Source organism: Henckelia pumila, chromosome 2 (genome assembly GCF_033568475.1).
Source record: "Henckelia pumila isolate YLH828 chromosome 2, ASM3356847v2, whole genome shotgun sequence".
In the NCBI taxonomy this organism is placed as follows: Eukaryota; Viridiplantae; Streptophyta; class Magnoliopsida; order Lamiales; family Gesneriaceae; genus Henckelia; species Henckelia pumila.
In genome coordinates, this window is record NC_133121.1 from 104,227,471 (window position 1) to 104,243,158 (window position 15,688).

At 30.9% G+C, this 15,688-nt stretch overlaps 1 protein-coding gene across 1 annotated transcript; it reads left to right on the top strand.

Annotated features, from left to right (window-relative positions):
* Nucleotides 1–745: 745 nt before the first annotated feature.
* On the top strand, nt 746–3,674 carry LOC140882213 (IAA-amino acid hydrolase ILR1-like 3). Its single transcript, XM_073288059.1, has 5 exons — nt 746–1,227; nt 1,339–1,464; nt 2,098–2,412; nt 2,836–2,964; nt 3,069–3,674. The coding sequence occupies exons 1-5, from the start codon at nt 883–885 to the stop codon at nt 3,438–3,440; spliced, it is 1,287 nt and encodes a 428-aa protein (XP_073144160.1). The 5' UTR covers nt 746–882; the 3' UTR covers nt 3,441–3,674.
* Nucleotides 3,675–15,688: the final 12,014 nt, after the last annotated feature.

Here is a 15,688-nt window from a genome sequence, read left to right on the forward strand (position 1 = left end):
TATGTGTTGAATAAAAATTTTGTGATAATGATGCAATGCATATAATGATAATCATAATTAAATAATTATATATATCATATCACATTATTATAAGGTCGGTGTCGTAGACAACCTTTTATATAATAACATGAAATTATATATTGATATAGTTAGTATATATACATATATCATATCACGTTATTGTTTAAAAACTTTAGAGACTTTTATACTTGTCGTATCCCTTACCGGGAGTGTGGGATGTCGTCTTAACATCCTCCCAGAATTTATAACAAGTTTTTAAAAAAAACTAATTTTTTTTTATAACATGATAATATATATTAAATATATATACAATAAATAAATAAACAATAAAATAAAAATTCTTACATGTTGAATATTTTTATCTTCTCTTTATGTTTTGGAGCGTCGGAAATCTTCGAGCGATCGTGCTGATAACTTGTTGTGAAAAAGTAGAAATTTACGGTAAAAAGTGAATACTCCAAAACTCAAAATTTATCAAACTCTACACTTTATAATATTTTTCTCTCAATTCAATTGTATTTTTCATCACAAATGAAGACCTATTTATAGATGCACATTTGAGATTAGTCCAAAAATAAATACATCATCATCTACATCATCACACACTAATTTTTCACATTTTACAACTCAATATTCAACATTCAACATTCAATATTCAACATAATATTAATAATAATAATATTTTTCAACAATTATAAAATTTTATATTCTCACTCTAATTTTCATTCACGCAAATATCACCCTTTTCAACTTTTAACCGTGGAACAAACATTTACAAATTCAAAGAAATGTTCAAAGTAAAGTCAATCTCGTGGAAACATAAATAATCTCACCAAATCTTCACAAGAGAATAAAGGAATCATGTTTCATAAATCTAATCGTCTGGCGATTTTGCTCATAACTCTAACGATTTCTGCGGAATATTCAACGGCGGCAGAGTATTACACTCAAGAATATGCCAAGCAGATTCTGAACTCAGCCAAGAAAGACAGAGATTGGTTGGTGTCAATCAGAAGAAAAATCCATGAAAACCCGGAGCTCCGATTCCAAGAATTCGAGACCAGTGCTCTCATCCGCAGTGAACTCGATAAACTTGGAATTTCGTATGAATACCCATTTGCCAAAACGGGTTTGGTTGCCCAGATCGGGTCGGGTTCTCCACCCGTTGTTGCTCTGCGTGCTGACATGGACGCTCTACCTTTGCAGGTAGGTCATTATCTATTGGCAATTTTCTTGTCGGGGATGAAGGGTGGAATTGTTATGCTCTTTTTTTTGTCAAATCTTTTTTTTTTTTTTCTTCATATAAATATATTTTAGGAGCTGGTGGAGTGGGAGCATAAGAGCAAAGTTGATGGTAAAATGCATGGATGTGGGCATGATGCTCACACCACGATGCTTCTTGGTGCTGCTAAATTACTCAATGAAAGGAAGGAGAAGCTTAATGTGAGTTTAACTTGGATAAATTTTGTGATGGTGATGAATTTTTCAGTAAATTTTCATTGTCACTAAATTTTGTGTGTGTGTGTGTGTGTGTTTTTTTTTTTTTTTTTTTTTGTATGCATATATGTGCTTTTCTTTGCTTCGGTCACTTTGCATTCAGACAATCTTTGTTCCAAGTTAACAAAAATATCCTTTCCATATGGATAACTGCTTGCAAATCATACACGTATAGAGTTGAAAACTTGCGGAGTTTTGCTGCATTGGGAGGGCTTAGAAGTAGCATAAATGATTAAAAAAATTTTGATTTAAACATTTTTGAGACCCCTTTTATGTGGTAACTGCTGAAGCAAGATAAAGGCAGCTATAGGTGCTTTTCATTTGTTTCTTCGCTAAGATTGTTTGTCCTTTGAATCTCGATATGCTATTGTTAGTTCATAGTGGGACCGTGGGTTTGAGAAGGCGAAGCATGCATTGTTACGAGTTTTCATGTATTTATGATGCCTTCTAGGGCTTTTGAAGAAACTTATTTGATCATTTCTACCTTTCTTGTTTCTCTCTTTATCAATTATAAGAAAACACCAATCTATACAACTTGTTCTGTTATTCTGTCTTGATTTGTGTTGTATGATGCTTAAGGGGACCGTGAAACTTCTATTTCAACCTGCGGAGGAAGGAGGTGCCGGTGCATCTCACATGATAACAGAAGGTGCTCTTGGTGCTGCAGAAGCAATCTTTGGAATGCATGTTGATTTTGTATCCCCGACGGGAAGTATATCTAGTATCGCTGGACCCCTTTTAGCCGCTGTCTCTTTTTTTGAAGTGAAAATAGAAGGAAAAGGAGGGCATGGTGCAGCGCCCCACAACAGCATTGACCCAGTACTGGCCGCATCTTTTACAATCTTGGCATTGCAACAGCTCATTTCAAGAGAAACAGACCCACTTCATAGTCAAGTATGTCACCCTTCATAGCTTCTTTACTGTCACATTCAATTTAACTAATGGTAATTTTTTCCAAAACCTATTGAATCAATATTAATCTAAAAGACTACGCCCACGGCCCATGATATGTATCTAAAAGCCGAAACACATCACTTGCTTTCTGCAATTCTGCAAGCCTCTCGATTAAACTTTGTTCATTACATGATTCTTGCTCAGGCTTCTTGAAAACATAACAAATTGGTATCTCTAGAATAATATTGTTGAGGACTCCATGATTTCCTTGTTACCTATGTGACCTGGCAATCAAAACATGCTGCTTGGGCTCTTGAGTATTTAAAATAAAAAAGAATTTGACTTGAACTAGTATAAGTTATTGCCTTTTGTGTTGTGTTAAGTGCTTGATTTGAATGTTTTAACATCGAGTTCTTGCTGAAGGTACTTTCTGTTACTTTTGTCCGAGCCGGGACAGCATTAAATGTAATCCCACAGTATGTTGAGTTTGGGGGTACTCTCAGGAGCCTTACCACTGAAGGCTTGCATCAACTCCAGCAAAGGGTGAAAGAGGTGACTCAAATTCAACCGTTCATGAATAACCTCACAATTTTAATTTTTTGAAAGTAAGAAATTTGCAAAAATAATGACCCTTTCATATATTCTGTTATTCAAAGGTCGTTGAAGGGCAGGCTACTGTACACAGGTGTAAGGCTCACGTCGATATGAAACAAGCGGAGTTCCCTACTTATCCAGCTTGTGTGAACGACGAAAGATTACATCGACATGTTGAGAGAGTTGGTAAACTCTTACTTGGCACAGAGAATGTGAAGAAGGCTGCTAAAGTTATGGCTGGTGAGGATTTTGCATTCTATCAAAAAGTGATTCCTGGAGCCATGTTCAATATAGGAATTCGAAACGAGAAAGTGGGTTCGGTTCACTCGCCGCACTCGCCGTATTTCTTTCTTGATGAGGATGTGCTTCCGATTGGAGCAGCCCTACACACTGCTATTGCGGAGGTTTATCTGAGAGATGGGAGACTTCTTTGAGTTGATATTTGTGAGAGGCTTCAGTGGCTATCCTGCACTCAAAGGTGAAAGTTAGATTCAGATTCTGTATTTAAATTCAAGAAACATTAACTTTCTGTCTTAGAAGTATACAAACTCGTGTTTGCTACTATAAAAAACACAAGCCAATATCTTCTTTTTAGTATTTTTTTTTTTTTTCAAAAACCTCTGAAATTTAATATTAGGGATGCTAATCATGATTTGTATTTTTAACCTAACTTTTTCTCTCATTTTTAACTTTATTATTAGCGATGCATGTCTAACATAATAAATAAAAATTAATATATTCTGTTGGGATGCAATAATTGTTTTTGTTAGGTAGAACAATCGAACCATGTTGCTTGAGTTGCCTTGCGGTTTAGAAGATTTGAATTGCACCATTACCCTCAGCTATAGGTTTTGATAAAGTGACAAATGCTCGATCCTATATCTTTTTTTTAGTGTTTTTTTTTCATAAACCTCTTAAATTTAATGTTAGAAATAATAATCATGATTTGTATTTTTAACCTAGATTTTTTCACTCATTTTTCGGGGGAAAAAAACTTTATTATTATATATTACATTCTCACATACAATATATATTTTTCTAAAATTCAAATATATTTACCACTAAAATCATTTTACACCTATACTAATAGTTCTACTTTCTCTTAACGTACCAAATACACATTCTAATCAATGTTTGAATGTTACGCGCAATATATGAAACATATGATACAATATTCTTTAAAAATTATAAAAGCAAAATGTGATAACAACAACGTGACAACCTAATCAACGAGGAACGTTTAAATATTAATTTTAATCAAGTCATATAATATAATTTGTTTGACCAAAACTCAAATTTAATATGTAGTTAGTGTGCTACATATGGCAGCGGACAAGTCGAATCATAGCCTACGTGTGTGGAAAACATTTCAAATTTCTTCCTCTCTACAAGGCTTATAATTTTTTAACAAAGTTTTATTTGATTTAAAAATAGCATTCGTGTATGAATAAAACATATATTATGAACTTAAAACAAAATTCGATTTTCTTTTTGGATGGTCAAAAGTAGGTAGATTCTTTCCTGGAAATTGAACAAACATTTCTGCCCTGTATAACAAAAAATATTAACAGGGGTGTATTCAATCCAGAGATTTAATGACTTTCATTGACTTTTTTTTTATTATAGACTTTCGTGGAGTTGATATATTTTTATTGACTTTTAGAAAATCTCACAGAGTTTGTGAAAAGAATTATATGGAGTCCTATAGACTTTTTTGCAAGACATTTGCAGACATTTGCAATGATTTATTGACTTTTTTTAATAACAAACTTTCGTGGAGTTAATAATATTTTTATATGTTTATTCGATAAAATTATATGTTTGTGTGTACGTGTCAGTGTGTGTTGGTTTATGTATATATTTTTATAAATTTTTAAATATAGTGAAATTATAATATTTAATTAATGCACAACATATATATATATATATATATATATATATATATAATTAATGTTCAATAAGTACTAAATAAATAAATTAAATTATTAAAATAATTTATTATTACTTTCAACTCTGACAATAAAATCTTATTAAAATTTTATGATTTTTATATGTATAACATGATAATTTTATTAAGGAATTTCATAATTATAATTTGACGTAATAGAATTTCCATATTAGAAGTTATAAAATAAATATAATTATATTTAATATATTTTTTAAAAAAATTCTTTCAATTATATAAAAAATATTAATTTTTATTTTATAAAAAATATCTATAGCAATATTTGTTTTTATTATTATTTTCATCATTTTGTGGCGTAAAAGTTTTACTATTTAAAAATTAAATGACTTTGTATAGTTTATTGCAATTAATTGTATAAATTATGTATTAAAAATAAAAAAATCATCTCCAAAATTTCAACGACCAAAATTTTTTTAAAAATGGATTTTCAAATATTTTACTTTTTGATTTCATATTGTAAAAAGTTTTATGAAAAAATTTAAGGAGGAAGAAGGAAAAGAAGAGGGAAATGAAATTAGAAATCCATTCAAATCTTTGGGTTCAAGCAAAGATAATTCTAGACATTTTATTATTATACCTTGAACTTTAAAGTTTGTACTTTAATGACTTTCATGGAGTCATTAAAAGTCTCTTGGAAATTTGAATACCTATGGACTTTTATAGAGTTTTTAAAAGTCATAGTTGAATACCACATGACTTTTTAAAACTCCATAGACTTTTATTTTGGATACCACTAGATTTTCATAGAGTTTGTAAAAGTCTAGATTGAATACCTATTGACTTTTAAATTCCACAAGACTCTTTAAATGTCATGATTTCTCCCACTTTGAATACACCCCACTAATTAAATTATCATTCTCATTTATCTAATTATCTACCAAACATAGTTGGTCGCATCCCGAGGATTGTCATCATTTAAAATGAAATTGAATTAATGTAATTGAAATACTCATTTTCCCCCTCCATAAAAACATTTTTATTTTAATTTTTCTCCAATAAAGTGAGTAATTTCGGACAACAATTTCAAATAGTGTAACGTATCATATATTACTATGTTATTATAGAATAGACATTTTAATTAACTAACTTTCTATTAATTGATAAAACTTGAGATAAAATTATGATTATACCTAATTTAATTCTCACAACAAAACCAAAATTATCAGACAAATTATTCATTCTATATGACCTTATATTTTTTTATTTATCAAAATGACATTAATTTTGTGATCTTTGGTGTCTTTTTATTTACGAAAAAATGTTACTCACATGTAAAATTGATGTATTTGTTGCGTTTAAGTGACTATTTATTAAAGAAAAATACTATATTTTTGTATTTTAAAATTTTACATTTTATTATTTTATGTTTTTTTTAAAAAAAAATCGAACTTCATAAACACATAACGCATGCACGAGAGTACTAATATATATAATAATCCACTCAACGTTAAACACACTTTAATGATTGTTTTTCCCTTCTATTTTTTTTTTCTCTTTTTCTGGTCCCAAGCTCCCTATTATTGGACTCTCATTAGACTGATCAAAGCAATTTCGAATTGAGTGAAATAATTTTATTTTCTTTATAAAGCAAAAAATAATAATAATAAGAAAGATACTTCTCAACATTTATATATGTACGTAACATAACATTTAGGCACACATTAATTAATTACTTTCACACAGACACACACTGATCTATGCATTAATTGTGCCCCAAAGCCTCATCCAAATCCCTTATAAATTTGTTTATACACTCAACCTCTAGCTCCCTCTAGCTTAGCTAGCTATATATTTATCTCTCTCTCTATATATAGAAGAGATGATAAATGTACATAAAATGGTGGAATTAATGGCGGAATACAGTGTGATAATGGGAAGAATGGGGGATCGGTTGGCTGAATATTTTGTATTTCCAAGAAGATCAAGGTTGCTGCTGAGGAGTACTTCTAGTGTTCTTGATTCTGATTCTGATTCTTCTTCATTTCTTGTTTTCTTTTGATCCTTTTCTTTTCTTATATTATTTATAATATTTCTGTCATGTTTTTAATTTTCCCTCGCTATGCATGCATATGATCGACCATGTCATATGTATCTGCTGAATTTTTCTCAGCTTTTATTTGTATTTTTAAAGAATAAATAAGCTAATTAATTAATTATTCTTTCTTTTTGTTTATTTCTTTTGGGTTTTTTTTTAAACTCACATTGGATACATAATGCTGGAGTTTAAAGAAAATGAACAGTGGTTTAATTACGTTTTGATTTTATATGGTGTGTGTATATATATAAAAGCTAGCTTTGTATGATATTAGTGGAGGAATTACTTCATATATAGAACAAGGAATATCTCAATTCTCAAATAATACTCCAAATTGAACTTTGATTGATCTACTGTTTGAATTTTGGTCTCTCATGATTAAAGATGAAAAACCATTTCATCACATGATGATTAATTGTGGGATAGGGTTGATTTGTCCCCCTAGCTACCTTAATTCATTCAACGTCGTGGGGGGTGCCAAATTAAATTATTTGTTAGCCGTGTGACTAAAATTTGAGCTAATTAAATAATTACACCATTCGTTCCGGATAACGAATATAATTGTGGTCAAGTAACATAAACATCTTTCTTTTAAAAAAATCATCCGTTTAAACTGGATATGTCGATGCTACCCCACCCGGGTAGTGTCCGGGTGGGGTACGGACGACCCGGATGTCTTTGCAGGTCAAATGATTTGACATATGCGCAATGATGATCTGAACCGTCCGATGCTGGCTTCAGGACAATGCTCTGAAGCCAACATCGACATATCCGTTTAAACTCTTGTAAAAGCAAAAAAATTTCCCATGTATCTCATACAATATTGTATCGTTATCACCATCTTCGTTATCAATTATTGAATATATTAGACGTATATTATGACACTTAATGTTAATAATATCCATTTGCATGTTTAATTTTCTTTGTCTTTATTTATACTTGGTTTCAGGGACGGGGCTAGAAAATTTTATTGAGGGGACGAAATTTTATTATCTTTATTTTTCAGAATACTGTTAAAATAAATACTTATAGTAAAATAATTTTTATTTAAAAATTATGCAAGTAGATCGAGTATACTTGTAGCTTTTTACAAAACAAATTAAATTATTAAGTTAAAAAACCTTATTTAAAAATTAATAAGGCGAGAGGTTTTGATTAAATTAAAAGAAGGTTTGGAACAGGCTGATTATTTATAAAATTTCATGAGCCGAAAATACATTCGAAACTCGACCTTTTTAGGCCCTAATTCCGATGACCAAAAAAGAGATCGATAATTACTATCTAGCTAGCTAGTATTGATCGTTACAAGGAACGAATATTCAATTTGTTGTTTGTTGTTATGTGCTGAAAAATAGGAAGAATAGAAATGGAGTACACGACATTTCAAAACAAAAGCATGGAATTAGTTTGATATTTGTTGCTTATGATGATAAAAGGTCCAAGAGAATTGGTTCAAATGTCTCTATCTACCCATTTAGTTATACGGGGTTATGCATTAATTTTAATTTTAATTTTAAAATTCGACAATAATCACATTTAACGGGGGGATGTCCCTCAATGAAATATATTATATATCTAATCCCCCCATATGGGATTTTTTATTTCATATTGTTTACCAATTTGTCGAATGGACCGACTATATACTTTTTTTGAAAAAAAATTGATTGTATTGCATATATATATTTAGATTAGAGTTATAAATATATATATATATATAGTTTTTTTCAAGTGCCCACCAATGATGTGGCACTATTCTATTGGACATACAGTTTATCACATATTTATCACATCCAATAGAATAGTGCCACATCATTGGTGGGCATGGTGATGGGCATAATAGGTAAGGTGGGCACTTGAAATATATATATATATATATATATATATATATATATATATATATATATATATATATATATATATATCTATCTCAGTGTACGTGCATCATTCTTCACATAAGATTAATGCAATTACCTCGTGTTACAAAAATATTTAGTAAACAGTTGAAGCTATTGTGTAGGAAACGACATTGGTCATTTATTAACCCAATTTTTTAAGATTAAACTTAAAAATGTGATTTATTTGATTTAAATTAAGTTCAAATTCGAACTTGATTATCAATAATAAGTAACCGAAAGTATACTTACAAATACACAAAACACATAGGAGACAGTCTCACGGGTTAATTTTGTGCGAAAATTCTCTTATTTGGGTCATCGATGGAAAAATATTATTTTTTTATTGTAAATATATATTCACATGGTTGACTCATATCACAGATAAAATTCATCGGTCTTACAAGATATCTAATCTTACATATATATTAACAAAAATGTGAACCATTGTGAAGTTTGATTTGAAATTACCGTTATATCATAACTTAATTTTTAATAAAATCAAAATTATTAGTAAAATTAGTCATTTTATATGAATTCTTCTTTACTAGTCATTGAATGTTCTATTTATTTACCAAAATAACATTCACTTTGTATCGTTAGATTTTTTTTATGGGTTAATTGGGCTTAAATCCCTCTGCCCAATGTTTCAATTAGATTCAGTCCCCGTGTATTTATTTTTTGTCTGCACTACCTGCTGCAATGTATTTTATTTCATTAACTCCCTAAACTGGTTTTTACTATTATACCCCTGCTTCATTGTGAAGTATATTAATTATTTTTGTTCCCACTCAAATCGAGAACAGAAATTGCATCTGGGAACTTCACGGGGACTTGAAGGAGATCAGAGCCGGGACAGAAATTGCATGTGGGAAAATTCACGGGGACTTGAACGGAGATCAGAGCTGAGACAGAGCTAGGAAAACTCACAGCGGCTCGAATTCACGGGGACTTGAACGGAGATTAGCTGAGACAAAGCTAGGAAAACTCCCGGCGGAGCTGGGAGAACTCGAGTTTATTCGAGCAACCGACCTCAAAGGGAAAACAGGCCGACGAAGCAAGTGTAAGCTCATCTTTACACTGGGTTTTCAAACCGACTACTACCAATATTTTTGTTGTTTAGTGGTTCGATTTCTAGGTTTTATGTTGTGTAATGTATATTTCTGTGTTTTTGGGCAAAATTGCTCTTTCGTAGTTCGAAAAAAATTTCATGAATTTTTTCGACTATGAAACTATTGGAAATTGTTTAGTTGAAATTAGTGTTAGGTTTTGGTTTCCAAAGTTTTAGTTTTGTTATTTGTACGACTGTGACAATTAAGAAAAATATTTGTGGTATTTGTATATGTGTGAGAGTTTCTTCTATTTTGTTTCCAAATGCATTTTTTTGGTGCGTTGAATTATGTTAGGATTTGGTTTGAATTTTTTATTATTTTCAAAATTGTAATTGTATTGATATATTGGTTGGGGTTTCGATCATCTGTATGAATTTGAAATACTGAATTTTAATTTTTTGTTTTAGTTTTGATAAGAACTATTCTGAATTGTTTGTTTATCTAAGATAATTGGTGAATTTGTATGTTTTTTGTATCAGAATGTCACGAAAAAGGAGAAACAATGATGACCCTATTGCTGGTATTGTATCAAGAGGCAAAGAAGCATTTTCACGTTGTTCGCCACCATATTTTTTAGGTGTTATGGAAAAATTAGTCCCAAAATTAAGTGAAAGGCAAATAAGGAGGATAAAGGCTACACCACTTGGACCTTGGCTGAAGATGCCCAACCTGTCCATTGGAACTTGTAGAATTGATTCAATTCTTAAAAGATTCGAAGTAGAAACCTCAAAATTCCGATTTGGCTCAAGTCTGATGGTTCCATTCACTTCACCGGAGTTCTCTATCGTAATAGGGTTGCCTAGTGTTGGGCAGCCTGTTAATCTTGATTTGAAAATGGGATCGGGGTTTTTTTATCGTCATTTTGGATTAAAAAAATGGTTACTATTAAGAGAAGAATGATAAAAGATAAGCTTTTGGAATTAGTTCATGACAATTCGGACATTGGTGTGGATGATTTTATTAGATTTTATATTTTATTAATTTTCAACACAATTATATTTCTTGTTAGTAACTATGTTACGCCAAAGTTTATTTTTCCGTATTTGGATGATTTGGATACTTTCTTTGACTATGGATGGGGAGATGCCGCCTTTAGATTCTTGCGTGAAGGAATTCATGAGCATCTTGGTTATTCAAAAATTAAGATAGGAAAGAAAGCATATGTTGATGGTTGCATTGTTGGGATGATGGTGAGTTTGTTTTGTATGTAAAAATTGTGATACTTTCATATTAAATACTAATTATCATAAATTTTTGTCGTAGGCATGGGTTTATGAAAGAGTCCCATCACTTGGTAAACCTCGTGCGATACGTTGTTTTCCAAGGTTTTTTAAGTGGGGAGAAAGTGAACTTCCACTTAGCGTTAAAATGGCTGAATCCTTGTTAAATTCGATAAGTTGTAACAAGGTAATATATATATATATATATTTATTTATTTATGTATGGAAACTTTTGTTTATATTTGATTGTGAATCTAACTAGATCCTTTTTTTGTGATTAGATTGTGTCGATTGTAGCATTTGAAGAGGAAAAAAAACTGATTGGGGAGATGCAAATTGGTGGTGAGGTAATTGATTATAATTAAAATATGTCCTGTATTGAGAGCTTGTGAAATAATAAACTTATTGTGAATAAATTATTTTTAAGGTAAATTATAATTCGAAGGATGCAGATTTGTTGTGTTATGTTAAAAGTTTAGAGGTTGAGATAAAATCTTTGAAGCAAAAAATTACTGGCTTTCAAGGTGGTGTTCCTTTGAGTAAAGATGATGGTGATGGTGATTGTGGTGTGAATAAAGAAAATAGTGGTTATTCTGGCAGAGATAAGGATGTAAATGCAGATCTTGGTGGCGAGAGTTTGAATGTGAAGGTGGAGTATGATGGAGATCCATTGTTGGACAGTTTGACAAAGTTATTTGTGGAGGAAGTTGGAGGTGATAGTGATGAATCTAGTGGTATTGCTGGATCTGAAAAATTGAATATTGAAAATCCTAGTAGCACCCCACAACCAAAGAGAAAACGTTTGTCGCACTGCCAGGAAGTTTCTCAGGAGCATGTTGAATTGGTATTGTGAATAACAACCTCATACTTGTTTTAATGGTAATTTTATATACTCGTATGATTTAGTATTAAATTCGTGCAGTCAGACACAAGTTTAGATGTTGCTGGAATTGCTTCATGTGCGGTGGAGAAAACTTTGAGCCAGTACAGTGGCAGACTTGATTACTCTGGGCATAAAGAGCTTTGTACCGATGAAAGGAATGTTATAGAATCATTTCTCAACGGGAATACACTTGGATAAATGTTTTTTTAAAAAAATAACTTGAATTTAAGTTATTTTAGTTCATCCTATATGTTTTTTCATAATTATTTTATTGTAGTGGTATAGTTTGGCAACATAGTGATGTATTCCTCGATGGAGCTCAACTATTGCAGTGCTTATTTGGGGAAGAATTACGTGAAGATATGGTTCTCGCGTACTTCACTATTTTAAGCCCCAAAGGAAGATTATATGGTCATGAAATTTTTTTCATGCCTCCATATGTGCAGGAAAGTGTTGTAATTTTCTCTCTGTGTACTTCAATATTTAAGTAACCTAGAGTCTCATAACATAATAATATTATCTCTGACAAAACACAGATTCGTGTGCTTGAGAAATTTGAGACCTGGAAGGAAAAAAAGGTGAAAGATCTTGAATTTGGTGCATTCATGTCGAAGCTTTGTGGAAGTACTAGAGAGAAACTATCAGATCTCACACATCAAACTCTTGAATGCCGCAAATACATCCTTTTCCCTATATGTTATAGGAATAACTGGTTTCTACTGGTTTTTAATCCTTCTCAAAAGAATTTCATTGTGAAAGACTCATTGTCCTCCCCTTTCGCCAAAGGTGCCGCCAAAGTTTATGTAAGTCATAAATCAACTTGTGTGTTTATAAAATAAGTGTTAATGCCAATATTATTCGATGAATTTAATGTTTTATAGGCAAAGTTTGTGGCTGGATATCTTTGGAACGTGCTACATCGTGACTATGGAAAAGGTGATGTCTTATTCCAAAAGAGTCGTGCACAAGAAGGTGACTTAAACTGCGGTGTGTTCACATGTTTATGGGGTGAATGCTTTGCACGAGATGATCCTTCATTTTGGAAGCAAGAAGAGGATTGTTCGATTGAAGCCTATAGAGAACATATTGTTGCTATGATACTGTCAGATGATAAAGCAATCTTGCCAAAAGATTGAATTTCGTTGACAACTTTTTGGGAAAAAAAAAAGGTGTTTTGTGTTGGAGGTTTTTGAACACAAATGTATTTTGGCTTTGCTTGTTTTGGGAACACTGTATTTTGGATATAAAGTGTAAATCAAGCATTATTCCACCGTAGTTGATGCATAACTATGAAATAGCAGTTAAGAATTATATCATATTTTATCTTTTTCATGAGTTATTCGCACATCCACAAGACACTTAAATTCATATATCAAGTAAAATTTAATGTAAATCAAGTATTATTCCAATATAATTGAGATCTCTCATAACAAAATCGAGCACTGCCTGAAAATTTTACGTGAACACACGTTTTTGTACTTAATATTTATAAATGTTTATGTGACTGTGTAATCATATTGATGCATAACTATAATATAAAAGTTAGGAATTATATCATATTTTATCTTTTTCATGAGTTATTCGCACATCCACAAGACACTTAAATTCATATATCAAGTACAATTTAATGTAAATCAAGTATTATTCCACCGTAATTGAGATCTCTCATAACAAAATCGAGCACTACCAGAAAATTTTACGTGCACACACGTTTTTGTACTTAATATTTATAAATGTTTCTGTGACTATGTAATCATATTGATGCATAACTATAATATAGAAGTTAGGAATTATATCATACTTTATCTTTTTCATGAGTTATTCGCACATCCACAAGACACTTAAATTCATATATCAAGTACAATTTAATGTAAATCAAGTATTATTCCACCGTAATTGAGATCTCTCATAACAAAATCGAGCACTACCAAAAAATTTTACGTGCACACACGTTTTTGTACTTAATATTTATAAATGTTTCTGTGACTATGTAATCATATTGATGCATAACTATAATATAGAAGTTAGGAATTATATCATATTGTATCTTTTTCATGAGTTATTCGCACATCCACAAGACACTTAAATTCATATATCAAGTACGATTGAATGTAAATCAAGTATTATTCCACCGTAATTAAGAGATATGATAACAAAATCGAGCACTACTCAAAATTTTATACGGTCTTTGGCAATTTAATATTTAGTTAATGATTCTGATGACTTATCAGATGAAGATGAGTCATGTATAAGAAATAAAAATATATCCATGTAAGACATTATTATGAAATCAAATCATAATACAATTGATGGATCAAATAGTTTAGTTATGCATGATCAATACTCAAGTAGAGACCAATATAGTTGAACACAATGAAAGATCACATCAACATATGTCATACTTAACCCAAAAATAACTTTATTCTCAATACTTTTTATCCATAACATAACTATAAAATAGAAGTTAGGATTATATCATATTTTATCTTTTTCATGAGTTATTCGCATATCCACAAGACACTTAAATTCATATATCAAGTATAATTTAATGTAAATCAAGTATTATTCCACCATAATTGAGATCTCTCATAACAAAATCGAGCACTACCAGAAAAATTATACGGTCTTTGGCAATTTAATATTTAGTTAATGTTTATGATGACTTATATCATATTTAATAATTTTCATGAGTTGCTCGCACATCCCCAAGATATTTTAATTTATATATTAAGTACAATTGAATGTAAATTAAGTATTATGCCTCCGTAATTCAACGCTATGATAACAAAATCGAGCACTACTTGAAAATTACGGTACCATGATTTCAAATTTAAGTATCTCAATATATAAAAAAAAATACTTTGTGTTTGGATATTAATTTCAATATGAATCTATGAAAATATCTATTTTGTCTTTTTGTTTGAATTATTTTTAAAAATTGGGGTTTTATCCTAGTACATGCCCTAAAAGAAGAAAATCGGCAAAACTCAACTCTAAAAACTAAGCTATAGGTGGAGAAGGAGACAAGCATTCTGTGGCAAGCTTTACTTTCAAAAGGTACTTTTTTTACATTAACCCATAACAAATCGATTTGATATATCTTAGATCTGGTATATTATCTTGAAGCTAATGGAGTTCATTTGGGTTTTTATTTTTTGAATTTTGTTATTTTCGTCCGGAAGCAATTTGTGAAGATAATGTAGTTGATAAGGTATAAATCATGCTTCAATCGAGAAGCTTGTTTGTAAGATAAAGTAGTTGATTTCTTATAAATGCTGATATTTGGGTGTTTATCTTTATTTCCCAAAAACCATATTCAAAGATAATGGAGTTGAAAGAGGCACCCGAATGCCAATGTGGGGAAGGCAAGATGTCACTTCGGAAAGCAGGACCACACTCGACTCGTCCAGGGGTTTATTACTATATATGTCCTCAAGATCTTCATCATCCAAATCGCTTTATTTGGTATGACAATTACAGCGGACAAACACAACCACCTAATTCAGAATTTAGCAGTGGTTCTCGGTCGAAAAATAAGATATATTCTACAGTAAATGAGCAATCCTCAGCTTCT